This window comes from Capsella rubella, unplaced genomic scaffold (assembly GCF_000375325.1).
Source record: "Capsella rubella cultivar Monte Gargano unplaced genomic scaffold, Caprub1_0 scaffold_6, whole genome shotgun sequence".
NCBI lineage: Eukaryota > Viridiplantae > Streptophyta > Magnoliopsida > Brassicales > Brassicaceae > Capsella > Capsella rubella.
In genome coordinates this window covers 4356839-4376421 of record NW_006238918.1, presented here as the reverse complement: position 1 = coordinate 4376421, position 19583 = coordinate 4356839, and the positions used below count along the sequence as shown (strand labels likewise).

Genomic DNA, 19583 nt, shown 5'->3' with positions numbered 1-19583 from the left:
TGGAAACATGAAATTACTAAACAAGAGAGGAGAATTTAAAGAAAAATTAGAAAAGATACAGTTGGTTTATGTCTCTTAATAAAGAAAAAAATATGTGTCCAGACATATATTCAACATTTCAGTAGATTCCTTTTAAGTTTTAATTACTTTCTCTAATCTCTATCTATCACATCAGCATCACCAGTAGTGTCATCACTTATCACCCAACACAAACTCTTCATATCCGCATTGCGAAGAAAACTATCGATGGCTTCCTCATCCTCCTCCTCACCTTCACCTCTACCCGCAGTGTCCGTGACGCGGGAGGAGTTCAATGCTTTCCACAAGTGTGACAGAGCCCTTTTCACCCGTCTTGTCGTAACTCTAAGGCGAGACATTAGCCAGTCTCTTCAGGTCATGAGCTTTCTCCTCTATCTCGAGAAAAGTGGTCTCATCAGCAACCTAATCGTGAATCTAGTCTCTTTACCTGACTATTTCACCATCTCCGTGGCTGAAGAAGTCATGATGTGTCTGAATTGCTTGTCCTACGAAGGCTTCTCAACCTTTTTAGCCAACTCCGGGACAAACATCAACTCCTCTACCATACCTTTGATCACGCGGATGACTAGAGGGTACTTTACCCTCCAAGTCATCCACGAGGACCGCGAAAACATTCTCCTTGCGATGAAGAAGTACCTGACCAGCATATGCTACCCAGCTTTTGAGGATATATGCGCACGCGCTGAGATGAATAATAAGGAGAGTGCAGAGATGGAAAAGGCTATGGACGAGAAGATGAAGCAGCTGGGGATTAACAGGGTTGTTCATAAGCCTGAATCTAGCTGCAGCCAGTTCTTAAGTGAACAACAAGGAGCAAGCAAGGTCGGTGCATTCTCTGTGGATGAGCAAGCAAGGGAAGACGGCAGGACTGTCTTCCTCACATTTTCTAAAGGATACCCAATTTCTGAAGCAGAAGTGCATGCCTATTTCACCAGGTACGGAACTGATCATTAGTATATATTAATTTGAGCTATGCATGCACATGCATATACATAGTGGAGAGTGCTTAAATGGTATAGTGTACATATGTGTGTTTGGTGTTGAAGGAGATTTGGGGAGATAATAGAAGCGATAATCATGCCTGGAGGGGAAGGGAATGAGCAGGCCCTGTATGCAAAGATGGTGTTACACTCTGCAGCCCTGATTCCGGAGATTGTAAGCGATGCGGTCACCAGGACCAAATACACCATCAACGGAAAACATGTTTGGGCTCGAAAGTACATTCCTAGATCCTCCCTTAATAATCTTTCCCCATCCAATGGAGTCTCTCTCTAGTTTTTCCTAATACTTCTTGTTTGATCTTGAGGGTCATCAGTTGTGTGTTGTTGTTACCTTTATCAATTCCTTGCAACTTTTATTTCTTATTCAATATTATGTTGTAGCTGCGACTTTTTTCAATTTTGCATGGACTCTTTATTATTTCGGTCGTCACCTTTGAGTACTTCTCTCATTTTTAATAATTTTATTTTTCTCAGCTATATATCTATTACAGGAGATGAACGGTTTTTGTTGGTAAAAATATTAAATGTTATATCGTTCGAAGCAATACAGCAAAATATTTAAGATGTTTAGAACAAATGAAACACTAAAATATCATTTGTAAAAGAAACATCTTGGCTTCTTGCGTCTGAGATAAATTATACTTGTTAGCTATATATTTTGTCTTATGCACACACTTTACTAACAAGTGAATTTTTAGTTTTTTTTCTTCCGATATAACAACACTAAACTGAAACTAAAGCGAAAGAAATCTGGTTGGAGTGGGGAGAAGCAATAAAGAAGCAGGCGCATAAACGCAGAGGGAGATTGGTGGTCTGTAACAAACTTAATTCTAACTCCTAAACTCATTCTCAAAGTTTATATTAATGAGCTACATTATCACTTTACATCGTGAAGAAGAGTTGCAACTTGTAACCATAATAAAGAATATGAATATGCTTTCGACACGGCAGAGGATGGCCGCTCACAAGGACGTCCGGGCCAAGTTATACACAGTAATCACGATCTCCGTACAAATCAGTATAACGATTAGCCACTCCAGAAAATTTGATTTCCTGTTCTGAAGTATTCCTAGAAGGAGACTAACGTTGTGCTGCAAATTCCACATAAACCAAATCACCAATAAGTATATTTTCGACAAAATGACTAAACTGAGATCCATCATGACAAAGATAGTGTAAATGGTAATAATACCTCTACAATCTTCAGCTTATAATCAAGGCTTGCAAATCTCCTTGTCAGTTCAAATTCAGCTCTCAGAAACTCCCATATCTGATCATATTTCGCATCCTTCCAAGCTATATCTAACCTGCAATTTTCCCAAAAAACTTAAGTCAAGTCAAACAATTATCCACAAAACTGGTCAAGACAGGCATAAATTCTTCTTCACTCTCTCTGACTTCTTTACCTCTCAAAAAGACGAAGCTTCAGAATCACATCAGCTAGATTAGAATTAGCCTTTCCAACCAACTGGAACAGCTTTCTCTTATCCATCGTAAACGTTCCTGTTCCCTCCAACCGACTGTTTATGTTAGTAAATTCTGCTAGTATACCATCAACCTACCAGAAACAGATTGCTCACCCACAGTTATTTCTTTTGACGAATTCATTTTTCACATTCCAGAATGTGTGTATGGATTTGACATAGTTACCTGCCGGTCATAGTGATCCAGGGCAATGCTCAGCCCCAGAACACTGCCTATGGTTCTGATCCCATCACTATTCAAGAACTGCAACATTATAAAATCCGGTCCTGGCTCCATCCATGTTTCCAAATTTAGATCCTCTCTTACCTCATATTCTGCAGTTTTACACAACCAAAAATATGAAACTAAGCACAACTGCAGGAGTTTTGAAACAGCACACATTCGAAAGAAGTGTAGCTCACCATCTATTTTCATTTCAGGAAGCAAACAGTAAGCATGCCTCTCCACCAATTTAAGATACTCATCAACCTCGTGTTCCCGTACATTAAATAAGACAATCGATCCATACTGATATACTACCATGTAGATACAATCAGTCCAACTTATACATCCAGCAGTAGTACCCTGAAACAACCTCATCCTTTTTTTTTATGGTGGTAACATAAGGAATCAACCAATAAAAATAAAATAAATAAAAAAGCCGGAATTTTGACTGGAAAATCAGATATCAATCCATAGAAGAATCATCATTTGAAAATGAGAAGGTACTATTGTCCAGCCAGAATTGATGTAAACCTTAGTACCTCAGCTTCACAAAACTGAATAGAGTTAAGATTCAACTTACGGTGGGGTCAGAATGATTGCCGAACTTGAGAACAGCACAGTTAGCCGTACGCGAAGTAGGTGGGATGAAGTTCTGCTTGTTCTGCTCAATTAAGCTTCTCAAATTAACGCTGCAAGCAATTACATCCACAAAGTAGTTCAGTCATCACTTGATAACATTTCTAAACACACATTGGCAAATACACCCACTTGTAAGCTTCTACATGAACCAACATATACAATGTGAAATCCACACATGTTTAATCAATGGAGGACAAAATTATCATATTCCTAATCCGAAACTGACTCCCACCATACCTAGTGGAGAAGAAATAAGCTCGTACAGGAATAGAAGGCTTTGCTGCCTCCTCTAAGCTTCCACGATTCTCATCATCAACTAGCGTTGGGCTCTGCTGCTGAACCAAATCGACAGACGCTGTCGTGGACGAAGAGATAGCCCTCACAGAGAAGAGAGAACCGTGGTTTCGGATTGCTCTAAAACCCCAAATCGGAGAATTGGAGATGGGTAGAACATTGGAGAAATAACGAGAGGGAGCAACAGAGAAGGACCGCAACGACAAGTGCAATGGAAGCGAAAGCGACGGCGATTTCTGCTTAGAGGTAAAGATCGAGAAGAGGATTGAACGGACGGGAGGGGCCACGGTTTTGACGTAGACGTCAATGGAGCGCATCATTTTGGTTTACACCAGAGTAAGACGGCGAAGAAGATGAATTTGATGAACAAAGACGGCTTCTCTCTGCCTACCTCGAGTGGAAAGAATTGCTGAATTTGTACTTCTTTTGACTTGAGTTTTGTGGTAAATGCGTGCCGTTTTGTTAATTTATGGACTAACTACGTGTTGTGTAATGAACACAAACGACCGCAAGCTAAAAGAAAAACGGCAATTGAGAGAATTTATGTTCATCCGGTAACCTAAGTTTGGGCCTTAGGTCTATCGCATATTTGGCCCAATCATTTTTTCGTTACCAAAATCATATTTTTTAGTAGAGTGCGCTCTACGCGCGTGGATTTAAGAAAAAAGGAAAAAACGTTTTTGGTTTTCCTTTTTTCTTTAGATATTTCCAAATTTTATTAAGATAATATATTTCCTTTTTTAAAATTCTCTATACACCGTTGGATCTAAAATATAACTGCATCTAATGGCTATCATAGAAAGCTGATATTTGTTTTATTTTTTTAACCGCAGGGTTCTCTCCTCTATATAAGATGAGGTCTTCTCTTTGCTGACATAAACAGAGACTCTTCACTCTACAGACCTGAAACAGAAAACAATATAGTAAGAGAGAGCGTTCGTTCGAACGTCTACTGGAGCAAACATGTCTCAACAGCGACTAGAGTAAACATATAATCATACTTAAATTTTTTTTTTTGATTTTTTAACTGAGTTAGTGCCTGATTCGCAAAGAGTTGAGTTAAATAGTCTGATTCTATTGATGGAAGGTCTTTGACAGTCCCAAATCAACACGTTTTCCTTGTCTTGTCCGCTTCAACTTCCGTTCCACAGAGTGGTAAAAATCTCCTTAAAAGTTTGATTTTTTTTTTTTTTCACTGTTAAACTCTGCTTGTGTTGTTGCTTCTTCTCTAGAATTTCTAGAGATTATGCTTTGTTCATAGATTCGGGGATGACGCACTATATGACGCAGCAACAACAACGATGGAATGGAATTTTACTATCCTTTTTCTTGATCTGTGAGTGATCTTAAAATCCTCTTTTTTCTTAACCTATTTGAAGTGAATCCTTATTCAGATGTGGAGTGGTTGAATATGCAGCTTCTGGAAAGTTATTATAGAGCAGTGGACGACAACACCTTATGCCCTGTAAGGTTTTACCATTATTCTTTCAGCACATGTGGATCATCCCAAAACCAGTTGGAGATCTTACATGTCCTCCAAAAGGTGAAACCTTTTTGTCTCGAATCTCCATCTGAAACTAATGAACCTGCACTCCTTTTTTTTTGGAATTATTTACTTTCATATATTTGTTCATTCTCAACTTACAATGATCATTAATTGTTTGAATCACTGCTGCAGTATGGTCAAATTGAAGTGTACAAGTGAAAAGATTATCTATTTTCTCAGCTCCAGAGTTTATATGCATCACGTTTCAGCTCAACTGGTTCCTATAGCTTTCCAGGTCTCTGTGTGTCGAAGGTAGATGGAATTTGGGTGGTGGTTCACTCGCTGCTGGGTTATTTAAGTTAACACTTACCTACTTGTCATTTTCTCATCTTTAATCCCACCAGTAATTTCAAAGATTTTAAGTGTTTTGCTATCTGATTGTAATGTTACAGGAGGCTTCTTCGTGAATCTATAGAGAATGGAGATATTGATTCAGGATGCTAACGGAAAGGCAACAATAAAGATCAGACTTCTAAGTTTGGTAACAGACTAAAACGTTCCAGCATTGTCCTGCTCTTCTTAAGGATAGTTTAGCCAGCGGTCTTAGAAATCCCCTGCCTGCGTAAGCAACTTTATTCATTATTTTATACTTTCCCTTTTTCTGCTCATGTGCACTTAACCAATTAGTCTTATATGCTTCAGGTAGATCCTTTGAAAGATTCTTCATAACAGATGTCATACTTGTTTTATAAGGAGAGCCTCCTTCCAACTATAAGCATGGCATTCCTTTCATTGATGGCAGGTAAGGTTTGTTAATTGGGTTGTGTTATATGAGCCTTACATTTACATAAGTATTTTCTTCCTTTCATGCGTGTTATCTTTTCAGAAATAGAGTTGCAGCATGTGAAGCATTACGTGGGAGATGGTGGGACAATGCAATGAGTAATTGAGTGAGGTATTTTTTCGTGTGAATCTTTTAAATGTTGGTTCAGTTTGTTTCGTTCTACTTGAGTGCCCTAACTTAGTCCCTATTTGAGTATTCATTTTCATGATAACACTTCCGAGTTGAGTTAAAAAGTTCCTTTGTCCGCTTCAAGTTCCGATCCATAGAGTTAGTTGAATCTGCTTAAACTCGTGTTTTAGTTCATTGTTACAATTTAGAGCGGAAAGAGACTCAGATTTATGTTCTTTTTTTGTTGCTACAGCATGGCCAAATTGTTTGAATCACTGCAGCATGGCCAAGTTGTTTTTGTAATAGATTGGAGCTGACACTCCAACAAAAATCATCACTGCTTCCCATGACAGGAATGTGTAAGTTTCAAGCTTTGATAATACTTAATACGAAATTTTAAATTAACTAGCCATGTGTTTCTGTAGTTTGGATAAACAGAGTTTGGAATGTTTCTTGAAGTTATGTGTGGAGGCTGAAAGGAGGTGAATTCAGTACCAACTCTCATATTAGCTAAATCTTTGTGTCCTATAGATTAGAAAAGGTAAATGTATCAGATCCTAAATCTACTGAGTTATTTAGCTTTATTGTCTTTGTAATATGCAGTTTACTTTTCTCATAATTTCTGCATCTTCTAATCCGTGTTTCCGTGTTTTGTTCAATACCCTTAGAGAAACAGTTTGCTGTTTGTCCAATAATTGACTCAATACGTCTTCCTTGTCCGCTTCAGCTGTCGATCCACAAGGTGAGTTGAATTTGCTTTTAAGTTTTTTTTTTAATCATTGATACTATTTAAATCGGAAAAGGACTAAGATTTTGTTTTTGTTGTTGCTTTTGTAGGAGAAGCTGGTTTACTTTCTCCGCATAATCGGAGATGGTGCATTATGACTCAACAACAACAATGAAAACTCTTTCTTTTTATCTGTAAGTGATCTCGATATTGTTTTCCTTACTTCTTTTTTCTACTGTTTGAAGGTTACTCTCAACCAATTATCATTTTTCAGATGTAGAGCTATTTGATGCCAGCCTACAAGAAGTTATCCTATAACTGTGGACAACACTAACAACACTTATGCACTGTAAGTATTTCCCAATACATGAATGCCATCTTCTTCTTCTACTCTTTTGATTTTTCAAAGTCTTCTTATGTACATATGCTTTTAACATGTTTCTGTAAGTATGTAACTGACATGTGTTACATTTTTATTTTAGTGTTGCTCTCAGTCCAAATGAAGTTTATATCTATAAATCATCTCAAAACCAGAGGGAGAGGTTACATGTCCTATAGCTTTCCAAGTCTCTGTTTTCAGTGGTGGCTTACTTGCTGCTGGGTTGTATTTGAGTAAACACTTACAGACTTATCATTTTTATATCTTAAAGCTCACCATTATATTCTAAACTTAATTTGTTTGGTATCTTATTGTCTTATTGCAGGAGATTTCCTTCAACTTTGGCGAATCTATAGAGAATGTAAATACTGATAAAGGATGCTTACACAAAGGCACAGCAAATATCAAACTTCTAAATTTGGTAACAGAATATAACACTTTTAAAAAAATTTGTGTATGTATATGTACATGGAACCACATAAGAGGTTTCTCACAGTGGCAAAAAAATGCAGATAGAAAGTAAATCATTATGTCATTGAAATTGATTGCCAGGGGACCTCTTTGAGATTGAAAGAAGAAATATGTTGAAGGTTTGGTGTAATCCCCAACTGTCGTTGAAGAATCAGTTTCTGAACAGGTAAAAGGCGCATTGGGTCAAGCCGCTACAACGTTGCAGCAGCTTCCTGATCTTATCCGGTGGTCTTAGAAGTCCCCTTAGTAAGCTACATTATTAATTATTTTTTACATAGTCATTTTCTGCTCACATGTGCACTGAACCAACTAGTGTTGTATGCTTCAGGTGGATCCTCAGGAAGATTCTTCATGATATCTTATCTAGACGATGATATACTTGTAAGTTTGTTGAATATTTGCTTAAGCCCATGCTTGAAAGCGATTATTCAAGTTCAAGTTGTTTAGATAAATGGAATCAATCAATCAGCCTTATGTTTTGGAGAAATTCTAGCTTTTGAGCCATTCGGTTCAGACAATACATTATATTACATTGGTTCAAAATGGGTACTTAGTAGGTGTTTGTGAGGACGAATGTTAGATCGATTACTTCGTTGTTGGATTGTTTGGTGGGGTGACTATGTAAATGAGTAATTTTGAACAGTTTCTATTTGATCCTTTTTACGTAGGAAATTATTTGATACATGGCATGAATGGAAATGGTTTGATACATGTCATGAACTGGTTTGTAGGCTTCATCTAATGTGGCCAATGTTGATGTGTGGAAGTGGAAGTTAGGCATTCTGTTGGCCAATGATAGCAAACAAGTAATTGTTTTCAGTAACAAAAGGGATCGAAAGGATTATGAGCAGATTTCAAATCTTGCCAAGAGAATGGGACTGTACCAGATATAGAAACTTGACCTTTATTTCGTCGATAACCTATTTTGTATCTTGCACTATGTGCTAACCTGATTCTTGTTTCATTGGATTTTTGGTTATAACATAACAGTGAGATTAACGGAAAAGAGGTTTTCGCAAGCAAGGTTCCTCTTCCCCATTACCGGCCAGATTTGGATGATAAGCGACCATAATGGGAGGTAACAGTGTCTGTCTCCCTTGGTTTACCAAAACCATAAGGCACAACTTATATTTGTAGTTTATTATGCTGAATTTTCCATGCATCTCATCGTGCAGGTGGTACTTCCTTTGAGTTTACTAATAAGGGTAGAAGGATTCTGCAGGAACACCTTGATAGACAGCAGCTAAGCTCAGGAAAGGCTAATGAAGGTGTAGCTGATTCTAAACCTCCTAAACAAAATTGAAGAACTTCCGGATGAAAGCTCTGATACGTTTCTTGATGGTTCTGTTTATGGAGAAGGTACTTCAGAGGAGAAGTATGTGGATGCGCATTGACAGGTATTACTGAATCACCTTTACCTCGTTCCTCTTATCTTTTCATCAAAGATTTTTTAATAAGCAATTGTTGTTTAGTTAAACAATAGGAATTCCCCCAGGGAAGGACAAAGAAAGACTTCTTCAAGCAGGTGAAATTTTAGAAAGAAAGACTTCTTCAAGCATGTGAAATTTTAGAGATGATAATCTCTGCATTGCTACTGCGAATGGAAATTCATTTTATTGTACGTCTTTTGACTGTTAAAATTTTCAGGTGCTTTGAACAATACACCTTGTTTGCTACCCTCCTGAATATCTCAAGCGTCTGCTCGACAGGTGAATTCATTATGCTAAAACCTATGGTACAATCTTTCTTGTGTGTTCTTGTAATTCCTTTCTTAACATCGACTCCTTAAACTGATTTGGTTGCATGATTACCGTTGCTGCAATGCCAGATATATCTATTTTGCTTTCTGGTGCATATTCTGATAGGTATAAAGCTTTCTTATTTGATACGCCCAACATTTCCCTCTATTTGCGCTTCAGAGAAGGGGAAGAGATGGGAGTCTGCTTCTGGGAGAATGCTATCACTTGTACCCCATATGCGTGTATGATGATGCTTTTGCAGAGTTTCAACTACCTGAACTTCTGAAGACTCCTTTAAACTCCCTCTGCCTGCAAATTAAAAATCTTCAGGTGGATAGCTTTGCAGAGTACTTGTCAGCTGCTGGAGTCTTTGGCTGTAAGTGAAAGATCCTTTATGGAGATTTCGCCAATCTTTGTGTTACTAGTAACAAGTTTGATTGATTGCCAGAATCTTTCTATACGGATAATTTGATTCTAATTGTCTAGAGACTAGTAAAAATAACTGTAAAAATATCATGCAGGTTCAAAATACTACGACTTTGAAAGAGTCCAAAACATGTGAATTCAAGAAGAAAAGGAACCAAAGTGCCTAAAGAGTAAAGATAGTGTAATATCGTTATTAGTTATTCCTCTTCTTCTCTATCAGTTCTTGGTTGCAGGAACCATTAGATCACCTCCTTTGCTGCAGGGTGAAGTCTTAGTCTTAGACCTCAATCCGAATATCTTTGAGAAGAAGTTGCGTCCTTCTTTGGTCTTCACAAGCTTGTCTAGATCTTGCTTCATGCTCATGCACTCTTTTTCAAGCTCGTAAACGCGTTCTCTCATCCCGTGCATTACCATATTTGCGTTTCCGATCTTGTGTCCTTCTAAAGCGCCGCTGCTCGAGTCATTGTTGTCGTCCGAGCCAAAGAACCATCCTGCTATAGATGTCCGAAGCCGCATCTGTTCAAAGAACAATACTTGTACTATGACACGCAATGGTAGACGCTCGTTTTGTGCTGCGTGTGTGCATGCCTCCAATGACAGTTTCTTGCAATTCATCAGCAGGCACAGTTGCTCTCGCTCCGACTCTGTCAGCCATGGATGAGCCTGTAGCTCCAATGTATTAGTTTGATACTTTATATTATACTTGGGAAGCAACTCATAGTTAAATCAATGACTTCGGATCTCAAAACATAACAAAGCTATATATATATATTTTTAAAAAAACTTTACCTTAATATATATATCGATTGCACGGTAGATACCATCATCCATTGGCCTCACATCTTCCGGGATTAGAGCACCAAGTGCTTGAAATTTGGATAGCTTCAAGTTCGCATCTGAGGCGACCTCTGCTAAGTAGCCGTCCATCAGACTAGCAACCTTCGTGACGGACTTGAGAGGATCAGATTCTCCCATAATCTGCTTCTCCTCGACGATACTCGAATCAAACATCAACATAAAATGATCCAGAATCCTCTGGACAGAGTCGATATCATAGAGTGTGTCAGCTGAGTATCCCATGTTTGGTATTAGCAGATCCTCTAGAGCAGCTTTGTCTAGCTGCTCACCAATTTTCTTCTCCAGATTCTCCTGAGTGACCTGACTGGCGTGCAGAACCATGGATGTCCTGAGAAGCCTGAGCAAGAATTTGGTGGATGTAACGCACTTTTCGTTAGGGAGAAGTTCAACGATTTCCTCAAGGAGACTTCTTTGATCTTCATGTGAGTAGTACATGTCATCTCCATAAGTAGTCCCTTCCTCTGAGGAAGAACCAGACTTCCTAGAACAACCGAGTAAAGGAAGGTTTCGTTTCGCGTAATGAGTAACAGATGCTGCTATAGTATCGGCTTTTACGCCTCTGGACGCAACTGTTTTGATGAACCTTTTGTACATTGGGAGATCGAGGAATGATGAAACATCGTTGAACCACCAGTTGTCGCTCGTGGCCTTTGTTTGTATTCCGTTCCAGAACGTAGTAGTAGTAGTAGGGGTTCCTTCTGAAAGTGAGATTGGCCAATTGAAAAAACTTGTCTTGTCCTCTGCACAAGCCTTCATGGCTAAAGAACCAATGCACCTAGAGACAATGTGAAGGTCTTCAGCCAGAGGTAACACTTTAGGTTGGCATGATTTCTCCAAGGCTTTGATGGAATCTTCCCAGTTCACGAAAACGTGATCGTTGAGGAAACTCTCGGTGAGATAGATGAGATTTGCATCTCCATAGTTTTCACTCATTTGGAGATATTCTGCTGCACATCTGAGACTGACTACGTTTTCAGGAGTGACCTCAATTCTTACACCATAACAGAAGTTGGCGACAAGCAAGAACGTTTCTGGTCCACCGGGAATGTCATGAAGCTGAGCAACAGAGGTCGTCTCGGAGGCTTTGCTAAACAGAGTTTCTAGATATCCACTTCTCGACAACAACGGAAACTGATGATGAAAACACAAGGCAAAGTGATCATATATGCAATCCAAAATATATTAAAAGAGTGAGTTCATTATTGGTTTATATAAGTAATGTACCTTATGGAGATGGAAGCTTTGTTCTGCGACATGGATCATTACATCAGGTTTAAGACCAGTGGAGCAAAGCCTGAATATCAGATTAGAAAACAGAGAAATGAGAGACATGTAGAGTATTGGTAAAAAAATGAATTGAAACCATCGAAGAAGAATGAGGACTAACCATGTGTGACCACTTAGATGAAAGACCTCAGATTTAGAACCCAGTTTTAAGGAAGCCATCTTGGTTTGTCCGCAAATACAAAAGTGGTGCAAAAGAACTGATCATGGAAACCAGAATAACATATAGTTTGATGCTTTTGTAAAGTGGGTATTGATATATCTCGTAGAAGTAGGAAGGGGAAGGGACCGAGTCTCAAGGAGAGATAGATACAGACGAAGCTCTTTTTTTCAACAGTTGGGTTAGCTATAGCTGTTACAACAAATTTCACACTAAAATTTTGCAGCTTTCGTTTTCCCTTTATTTTCTGTAACGCCTCCTCTCTCTCATTCATTCATTCATTCTTCTCTCTCTGTAACTTGTTAGTATTTCTGGTAAAAAAATCTGGCTCCATATGGTAAATTTATGAATACATTGGTTTACACTATTATTCAACAGTAATAAATGTAGAAGATATTTGACTTGGTCAAACAATTTAGTAGCTCTTCTAAAATTAAATGTGTGGTTTCACTCTAGTCAAAACTCACAAGGCCCATTAATGAGAGAGAGAGAGAGAGAGACCCATTCATGCATCGCCGCAAGGAAACGAATACAACTTAATCATCATAGACTAGAAAAGAGTCATGAACTAATAAAACCCTAAATAAGGAATCATATATTTAATCGGAATAAGCCGGCATGACCAGCACCCAATATCAAATCTACTAAAAAAGAAAGAACAATCCCCACCAGAACACGTAAGTATATTTTTCTTAAAACTTGTTTTGCTTTTCAATAAGCAAGCAATACAGTAGGTTACACCTTTCTTCTTAATTAGCACTAAAAAGAAATTGGATTTTTGAGTGAGACAACGGCCACAACTGTTTTTATTAGCCAGCAAAACTTTATGAAATCTTCTAAGAAAGACTTTAATTATTCATTGAAACTGTATATGTAGACTTGTACTAATATTTTCAAACGTTATTTTTTATAAAATATTATTTTTATCCATATACAAGTTCAATCGATTTTATATGATAATTTTTAAAAAAGGAAAAAAAGAAAAAAAAAAAAAAAAAAAAGAGAGAGGGTTGAATGTAAAAAAAAACACGGATGAGTCAAAGTGTGGGTATAAAGGCAAAGTTGCTCGGGCTGCAGGGGGTTGTGTTGTGTTGTGTCTTGTGTGGCCCTTGTCAAGTTTCGCATCTCTATCTCTCTCTCTCTCTTATTTGCTTCTCTCATATACAACTCTCTACTTTTTATTTTCCTGGAAACTGCATCATCATCATCATCATCATCATCATCATCATCCATCACTCTTCCTTCCTTCCTTCTTTTGCTAGATTCTTTCTCTCTCCCAATACGCTTCAAATCTGGACTTCTTCTGTCGGTGGATTTGCTTACCTTTCGCTTCTTTGATTACTCTTCCCTCTCTCTCTCTGGTCAGTCTTATTTTTACGTATCATCATTTCTGTATGTGTCTGTCTCATCCCAAAAAAATAATAACAGCAGCCAGCATCGATCTTGTTTTCACGTATTTTATTGGTTTACTTAGCTTCTTCTTCTTCTTTTTTGGATGGTTTGAATTCAATGATTTGTTCTCCACTATTAATACTTTCTGATTCCGTTTTTTTTTGTTTGTAATTCTAATCGTTGACTTCGTTTTCTTTTCATCATCCAATCCAGTTTGTTGATTGTTTTGTCCATTCTATGGGATTGACTTGTGTCTGGTGGATTCATTTGCGTCAATTAGGGTTTATTTAGATACTTGACAGAGATTTTTTAATGTTTTTACTTGATCTGAAATCTCTATTTGAATTCTTCTTTTTTTGGTTTTTTTTTCTTTTTCTTCTTTTTTTGGTTCTCATTAGATGGACTCATAATGGTATTGATCCTTGTAGGTGTGTTAGGTGGAGTTTAGCCTGAAAAAGGTAGTTCAAGTGAAAGTTTGGATATTTATTACCACCCTCGACTATGTCTGGAAACCAAGAGGTTTTTATTCTCCCTACTACTTATATAGCTAATATAATTGTTTCCGACATTATTAGAGCATTCCCATATTGATTGGTGTTTTCTCCTCTGTTTCGTTCAGCCTCGGATCCGACCACCTACTTGGAGTTGCAGTGATGTTCCTATCAAGAAGAGGAAGTACTTAGTGCAGCCGCAACTTCCGGAGATGGAAGAAGCCGTCTCAACACATTTTACACAACCTAACGAGCAAGGTGATGCTCCTTTACTACCATCTGTTTCTGTTGGAAATTCTGGTAAAGGGAAGACCATTGGGAACATTGTTTTTGATCAAAGTAGAGTGAAAGTTGAGAGGCCAAATTCTCCAATTCGCTCCAGTCCTTTGGTGGCAAGCTCTGATATCCCTTCCAACAGTTCTAACAAAATACTTGGCAGTTCACTCCAGTGTTCTCTGGGAACGCTTCCTGCACATCCTGCTGCTGTTGTTTCTTCAGTTCAAACTGGCACGAAAGCAGAAAAAACTGTTCTTAAGACTCATGACAATGTCAGGGAGACTAGTGACAAGGCTACTCTCAGAGGAGAGCTTCAAACAGAAGCATTCCATACTGTATCCTTACGGCTAGGTTGTAACACTAAAAACAGTTCTCCGTCTTGGGAGAATGAAGAGCGTACAGCACTGAATTTGTCATTAAGCAAGGGAGTCTGTGCCCCTCATAACACAGATTCTATTTCTATTTGTACCAAGTCTGGTTCTCAAAGTGGTGTGAACAGATCAAACTGGGATTTGAATACTACCATGGATGCTTGGGAAGATTCTCTAGATCGCTCGACTAGAGTTAAGACAACTGGTGCTTTCTTAAACAGTAATAGAAGCCTTCGTGGTATAGAGACATCAAGTTGTCGTGATAAGATTGTTATTGCAAAGTCTGTTTCTGAAAAACAGAAAGAAAGTGTTGGATTTATATCTCCTACAGTGACTTCAATGAAGTCTGATCATCAAGTTAATTCTACATGTTCACTTAGTCTAGGCCTCAGTTCATACCCTCCTCTTGAAAAATTACCTTCTGTACCAGCTACCATATCAGAGGCAAGAGCTGCTTGCACAAGTTCTTCCAGACCAACAATGACTGCTGTAAATGTGAACTCGGTAAACATTAGGACTGTGAAGTCAGAAATCATCGAAGAGATTGTTAGGCAGGAAACTAAGAGTGCTCAAGTTTGCCCAATCGGGATATCTAATAAAGGGGTGAAACAGGAGGTTGTTGGTAGATTCAGTCAAGGAAATAGTCCCTCATCTGGCATTTTGAAGCCAGTGGTTCCTATATCAATTAAGGCTGAGCCAAATACCTTCACTCAGTCGGAAGTTTTCAAAAGGAAAGATGGACCATTGAATCATCCTCAGACACCAAAACTGCAATCATATGGGGTCTCTGATTTACCTACAAGTTCTACGCCATATCAGAAGGATAAATATTTACCTAGTTCTAACGGTATCAGCAATGCACCAATGTCCTTGAAGGAAATGACAATAACACCAGCCGTTCAGAGTTATCCTGACTGTACATTAAAAGAAAATTCAGGCCAGAATAGCGGTGCAGCTAATAGTAAATTATGCGAAGTGCTGAGACATGGCGAAGTTCACACGACCAGTTCATGTTCTGGTCAGGTAGATCATAACCTCAATGAGTCAGGTGTAAATGTTACATCCTTGACTGAAGAGAAATTTCTAGATGATTGCAAGACCAGTATATCAAAAGAACTCCCTCGTAATTCTCGTGGAACTGATGAACTTTCTATAAGTGATGAAGAAAAGATTATTTCATCTGGTAAGGAGCGAGAGAAACAGTTATACAGTTATGGGGTTGAAACAGGTTGTGGTCATAATCTATCTAGCTTAATAAATAAGCAAGTTGGAAATAGAAATTTGTACGATGACGGGAAGGTCCCAGGACCAGCTGCCGTTTTCAGGGAAGGAAATGAGGTTGCACATGCTGAGTGTGGTGGTTCTGAAATTGAACACAGGAATGTTAATGTTCCATACCATGGCGACTTTCCGAATTCTATGTATATGGAAGAAAACGGGAGTCAACCTGCAGTTCCTGGTAATACAGGTAATAAACTTATTAAAGAATGCTCTACCTCATCATCTATAAATAAATTTAAGAAATATACTGTTGATGACTCATGTTTGAAATTAGTTGAAATGCCAAGCACTGAAGATCATATCAAGAGGCATACTCCAGAACGTCAAAGTAGAATATGTGATGGATCAGGTGAAAATGAAGGCCGGATAGTTCAGGATGCTGAAGGAATGTCTGGTGTCTCTACAGTGTCAGGCGGGATTGAATATCCTGAAATAGTAGATAACAGTAGTCCAGTTTCATACAAGGCAGATTTTTCTACTGTTGACAACGATCTTCCTGCTGAATGCAGTGACGGTAGTCAGAGTCGAATTATAAGCTTAGCTCAGGTTTCTGACAAATCTCCAAATAAGGCACTGGATGCTTCAGGCAGCTTTGTGTCAGTCCGAATGGAAAGAGATAGATTTCCTAATTTCCCAATTGAACCGCGGAAATATATTATGAGAGGGAGGTGATATTTCTGAGACTTTGTTTAAAATTATCCATCTTTTCTTTGTCTCATTCCCTATTGAGATCATTGTGTATTTAAATTTTCCATTATTGTTTCTTTTGCTAGTGATGAATTCTGCAAATACCCTCGTGAGAGGTACCATGGGAAGATTATGAGAGGCCCAAGGTTAAATTTCATGCCTGACAGAAGGAGATTACCTGATAACACAGAAAGCAATCTGCATGACCAGGACACAAAAAGTACTGTCCTGTCTAAGTTTTTCTATGGAAGAAAAAATGTCATTGTTTCTAGAATTCAATATGACTCTCATTTTGTGAATGCAGATTTTGAGTTTGATAATCATGGAAACACTCGTCGGGGTAGTGTGTTTATGAATAATTTTCAGAGAGGGAGACGGCCTGCAAATGATGAAGTAACACCTTATCCTCACTCCTTTCCGAGAAGAACCTCTAACTTTTCATATAATAGAGGACCAACGAATAAAGAGGATGCATCTGCATTTCACGGATTTAGAGATGGTGAAAAATTCACAAGGGGATTACAAAGCAACAACACAGAACCAATGTTTATGAATCACCAACGACCTTATCAAGGTCGGAATGGTTGTTTTGCTCGAGGACAAAAAAAGTTTTCTAACAATCCCAAACGAGGTTTTCCTGGATTTCGTTCACGGTCTCCAGGTAGATCAAGAGAACGATCAGATGGTCCATCCTCGTCTTTCAGGAATAGATCACAGGAAGAATTCAGTGGGCATACAGACTTTTCTCATCGGAGGTCACCCTCAGGTTATAAAATGGAGAGGATGAGCTCACCTGACCATTCTGGTTATTCAAGGGAAAGAGTTGTTAGAAGACACAATTCTCCACCTTTCTCACATAGACCATCAAATGCTGGAAGGGGACGGGGTTATGCGAGGGGCCGAGGTTATGCAAGGGGTCGAGGTTATGGAAGAGATGGCAACTCATTTAGGAAACCATCTGATCGTGTTGTATACAGAAACCATGGAAACTTTAACAACTTGGATCCTCGAGAAAGGGTCGTTTACAGTGATGATTTCTTTGAAGGTTCAATTCATTCTGAACGATATGGCATTGATGTTAATGCTGAGAGAAGACGGTTTGGTTATAGACATGATGGTACGAGCTCTTTTAGACCATCTTTTAACAATGATGGTTGTGCGCCTAGTAATGTAGAGAATGACCCTGATGCTGTGAGGTTCGGACAGGACCCTGATATTAAAAATGAAGAACCAGGGAGTTTAATGGAAACTGATGGGGAAAATAATAACTCAACTGAGAATGCATCTGAAAGAACTATGAATATGGAAGAGGAGGAAACTTCAAAGCAGAGTAAAATTTGGCAACGGGATGAGCTCGGTGGTGATGGTTTTTAGAATAAAGGTTAGTATTCAATTTACTTGAACCTGTAAGACCAGGAAGGTATAAGTGATGGTGAATCAGGTATCAAACGGAAGTTCTATGATTTTGCCACGTCCGAGACCAGTTAGTGGCTGATTATTGTGGACATTCCAATCACTGTTGCAAAGAGACAAACTGCTCTATCGTCCTTTAAAGTTTCAAAATTGGCCATTGCTTGGCTGTGTATATACAGCACTTCTGTTGCCTTTCTTTCTGCGATTCATATTCCGGCCTCTCTTCTGCTCTGTATCACTGTCCATGTTGAAGTTGCAATGGGTATACAACCTAAGGAAGATGGTGTAAATACCATGTGGGAATTTTCAAGGCTTCTCCACGCACAGTAATCCTCAGCTGGCTTAGGTAGAATGTCACTGTTCCAACAGATATGAATTACTAGTGTGTTAGAAGAGACACTTTTCTCTTGTTATACAGGGGTAGAGACTTTTCACCTATTTAGGCAGGAGAGACCTGCAGGTTTTGGTCTTGGTGAACAAGTCTCTTTGCCGAAGCATCAGAGTGTTCTACTCGAAATTGGACTTGCTAGAACGATAACAACCCCAATACATGGTTGATCTATAACTGTTATTGGTTTAGAACATTCACTTTTATCTGCTGAGAAGCGGATGATGGGTTCCTCCAATCTGCCTTTAGGCATGCCCTAGATGATTTATAGGTATCTTGGTGGTATTTGAAGTGCTAGCTAGCTACACCAAGCTTGCTTGAAATGTTGAACAGCCACTTAGCAGTTGATATAGACAAAAGGAGTGTGCGAAACAAGGGTTAGTAAGTTGAATATTATTGTGTTGGCCAATAATGTACAGTTGGTAGAACTGGATTCACTTGCCATGGACTAGAGCAAACTGGAAACGGCCAAAGGTACACCACCTATTTGAACCCAATGGTCTGTTGTTTGATGGTTCCTTATCTTTTTCCTCATTCCAAGTGAGTTTGGATTTCGAAGTTGCATCTCACCGTCCCTCTGAAGAAATCCTGGGAAGGGAGTCTGATTCATCTTGTTGCTTTTCCAGTGTAGGCATGTGAAAGGTTCATGGCACGGAGTTTTACCAGGTTTAATCAGTAGATGTTGTTGATGAGGGTTTGAAGTGTTTTGAACTGGAAGAGGAATCCATAATTTTTGATTGGGGAATGTGTGTGGGTGTTGGCTTTAGTTCATGAATCTATGTTTTATAGAGGCTGCTGATATTGTAAGAGTGACGAGGCTATAGCTACCAATCCATCAACATACAAGTCAGGATATTTTACAGAAGTGTAAAAGGTGCCTTTGTACTGAGTATTGTGAATACAAAAGAGTTGTATGTTTTAGTTGTGAAATTTGTGCGCTCATTAAACCAAACATGCCATATATTCTCATGTCTCCTCCACAAAGTAAAAAATATCAAAGTTTGTTTTGTGATGAGGTGTTCAGAATTTACGTTTTAGGCTAAATACTTTAACTTTGGGAAAACATGGCAGCAACAAAATGATGCAATTTGCAGCAACATTTACCTCATGGTTATTTTGCAGATGATCAAGTGTTATAGT

General features: G+C 38.6%; 4 protein-coding genes and 1 long non-coding RNA gene across 17 annotated transcripts; 3 read left to right on the top strand and 2 right to left on the bottom strand.

Annotated features, from left to right (window-relative positions):
- The first annotated feature begins 246 nt into the window (after nt 1-246).
- LOC17883058 lies at nt 247-1396 on the top strand. The gene is made up of 2 exons (XM_006289895.2): nt 247-974; nt 1086-1396. The coding sequence occupies exons 1-2, from the start codon at nt 247-249 to the stop codon at nt 1312-1314; spliced, it is 957 nt and encodes a 318-aa protein (XP_006289957.1). The 3' UTR covers nt 1315-1396.
- A 453-nt stretch (nt 1397-1849) lies between these two features.
- On the bottom strand, nt 1850-4042 carry LOC17881220. The gene is made up of 7 exons (XM_006287830.2): nt 3606-4042; nt 3310-3418; nt 2927-3089; nt 2691-2839; nt 2447-2598; nt 2233-2347; nt 1850-2131 (listed from the first exon to the last, which is right to left on the bottom strand). Exons 1-7 carry the CDS (start codon nt 3980-3982, stop codon nt 2003-2005), a joined length of 1194 nt encoding a protein of 397 aa, XP_006287892.1. The 5' UTR covers nt 3983-4042; the 3' UTR covers nt 1850-2002.
- A 529-nt stretch (nt 4043-4571) lies between these two features.
- LOC17883276 lies at nt 4572-10031 on the top strand. Of its 11 annotated transcripts, none has more exons than XR_002833466.1 (23): nt 4572-4645; nt 4750-4817; nt 4895-4998; nt 5080-5205; nt 5341-5460; nt 5601-5770; nt 5851-5950; nt 6035-6259; nt 6354-6459; nt 6526-6641; nt 6769-6842; nt 6938-7021; nt 7102-7176; nt 7310-7439; nt 7532-7627; nt 7759-7923; nt 8006-8058; nt 8409-8755; nt 8853-9074; nt 9150-9202; nt 9325-9386; nt 9597-9792; nt 9938-10031. It is a non-coding gene; the product is annotated as an uncharacterized LOC17883276 (long non-coding RNA). The 11 variants fall into 11 exon arrangements; XR_002833469.1 differs by lacking the exon at nt 4572-4645 and having other exon boundaries at nt 4652-4817; nt 8409-8483; nt 8668-8755; XR_002833468.1 differs by lacking the exon at nt 4572-4645 and having other exon boundaries at nt 4652-4817; nt 8409-8557; nt 8668-8755.
- LOC17882911 (putative BTB/POZ domain-containing protein At5g13600) lies at nt 9910-12331 on the bottom strand. The gene is made up of 4 exons (XM_006289043.2): nt 12088-12331; nt 11925-11994; nt 10632-11831; nt 9910-10505 (listed from the first exon to the last, which is right to left on the bottom strand). The coding sequence occupies exons 1-4, from the start codon at nt 12144-12146 to the stop codon at nt 10059-10061; spliced, it is 1776 nt and encodes a 591-aa protein (XP_006289105.1). The 5' UTR covers nt 12147-12331; the 3' UTR covers nt 9910-10058.
- An 896-nt stretch (nt 12332-13227) lies between these two features.
- LOC17882426 lies at nt 13228-19455 on the top strand. 3 transcript variants are annotated; one of them, XR_002833201.1, is made up of 7 exons: nt 13228-13505; nt 13965-14055; nt 14156-16142; nt 16230-16623; nt 16729-16862; nt 16947-18917; nt 19070-19455. XR_002833201.1 is itself a non-coding variant. In XM_006286860.2 (6 exons), exons 2-6 carry the CDS (start codon nt 14038-14040, stop codon nt 18014-18016), a joined length of 3603 nt encoding a protein of 1200 aa, XP_006286922.1. In that variant the 5' UTR covers nt 13228-13505; nt 13965-14037; the 3' UTR covers nt 18017-18952. The 3 variants fall into 3 exon arrangements, 2 of the variants coding, with proteins under 2 accessions (XP_006286922.1, XP_023635906.1); XM_006286860.2 differs by lacking the exon at nt 19070-19455 and having other exon boundaries at nt 16947-18952; XM_023780138.1 differs by lacking the exons at nt 13228-13505; nt 19070-19455 and adding an exon at nt 13573-13597 and having other exon boundaries at nt 16947-18952.
- Nucleotides 19456-19583: the final 128 nt, after the last annotated feature.

What these genes read in the sequence shown, in the direction of transcription:
- LOC17881220 (XM_006287830.2), bottom strand. Translation starts at nt 3,982, where the DNA reads ATGATGCGCTCCATTGACGTCTACGTCAAAACCGTGGCCCCTCCCGTC. An exon ending in TCCTGAAATGAAAATAGATG is followed by an intron (nt 2,840 to 2,926) that starts GTGAGCTACACT and finishes GTAAAACTGCAG; the next exon opens with AATATGAGGTAAGAGAGGAT. An exon ending in ATAAGCTGAAGATTGTAGAG is followed by an intron (nt 2,132 to 2,232) that starts GTATTATTACCA and finishes TGGAATTTGCAG; the next exon opens with CACAACGTTAGTCTCCTTCT.
- LOC17882426 (XM_006286860.2), top strand. An exon ending in AAATATATTATGAGAGGGAG is followed by an intron (nt 16,624 to 16,728) that starts GTGATATTTCTG and finishes TTCTTTTGCTAG; the next exon opens with TGATGAATTCTGCAAATACC. An exon ending in GCATGACCAGGACACAAAAA is followed by an intron (nt 16,863 to 16,946) that starts GTACTGTCCTGT and finishes TTGTGAATGCAG; the next exon opens with ATTTTGAGTTTGATAATCAT.
- LOC17883058 (XM_006289895.2), top strand. Translation starts at nt 247, where the DNA reads ATGGCTTCCTCATCCTCCTCCTCACCTTCACCTCTACCCGCAGTGTCC. An exon ending in GTGCATGCCTATTTCACCAG is followed by an intron (nt 975 to 1,085) that starts GTACGGAACTGA and finishes TTGGTGTTGAAG; the next exon opens with GAGATTTGGGGAGATAATAG.
- LOC17882911 (XM_006289043.2), bottom strand. Translation starts at nt 12,146, where the DNA reads ATGGCTTCCTTAAAACTGGGTTCTAAATCTGAGGTCTTTCATCTAAGT. An exon ending in CATCTAAGTGGTCACACATG is followed by an intron (nt 11,995 to 12,087) that starts GTTAGTCCTCAT and finishes TCTGATATTCAG; the next exon opens with GCTTTGCTCCACTGGTCTTA. An exon ending in AAAGCTTCCATCTCCATAAG is followed by an intron (nt 11,832 to 11,924) that starts GTACATTACTTA and finishes TTTCATCATCAG; the next exon opens with TTTCCGTTGTTGTCGAGAAG.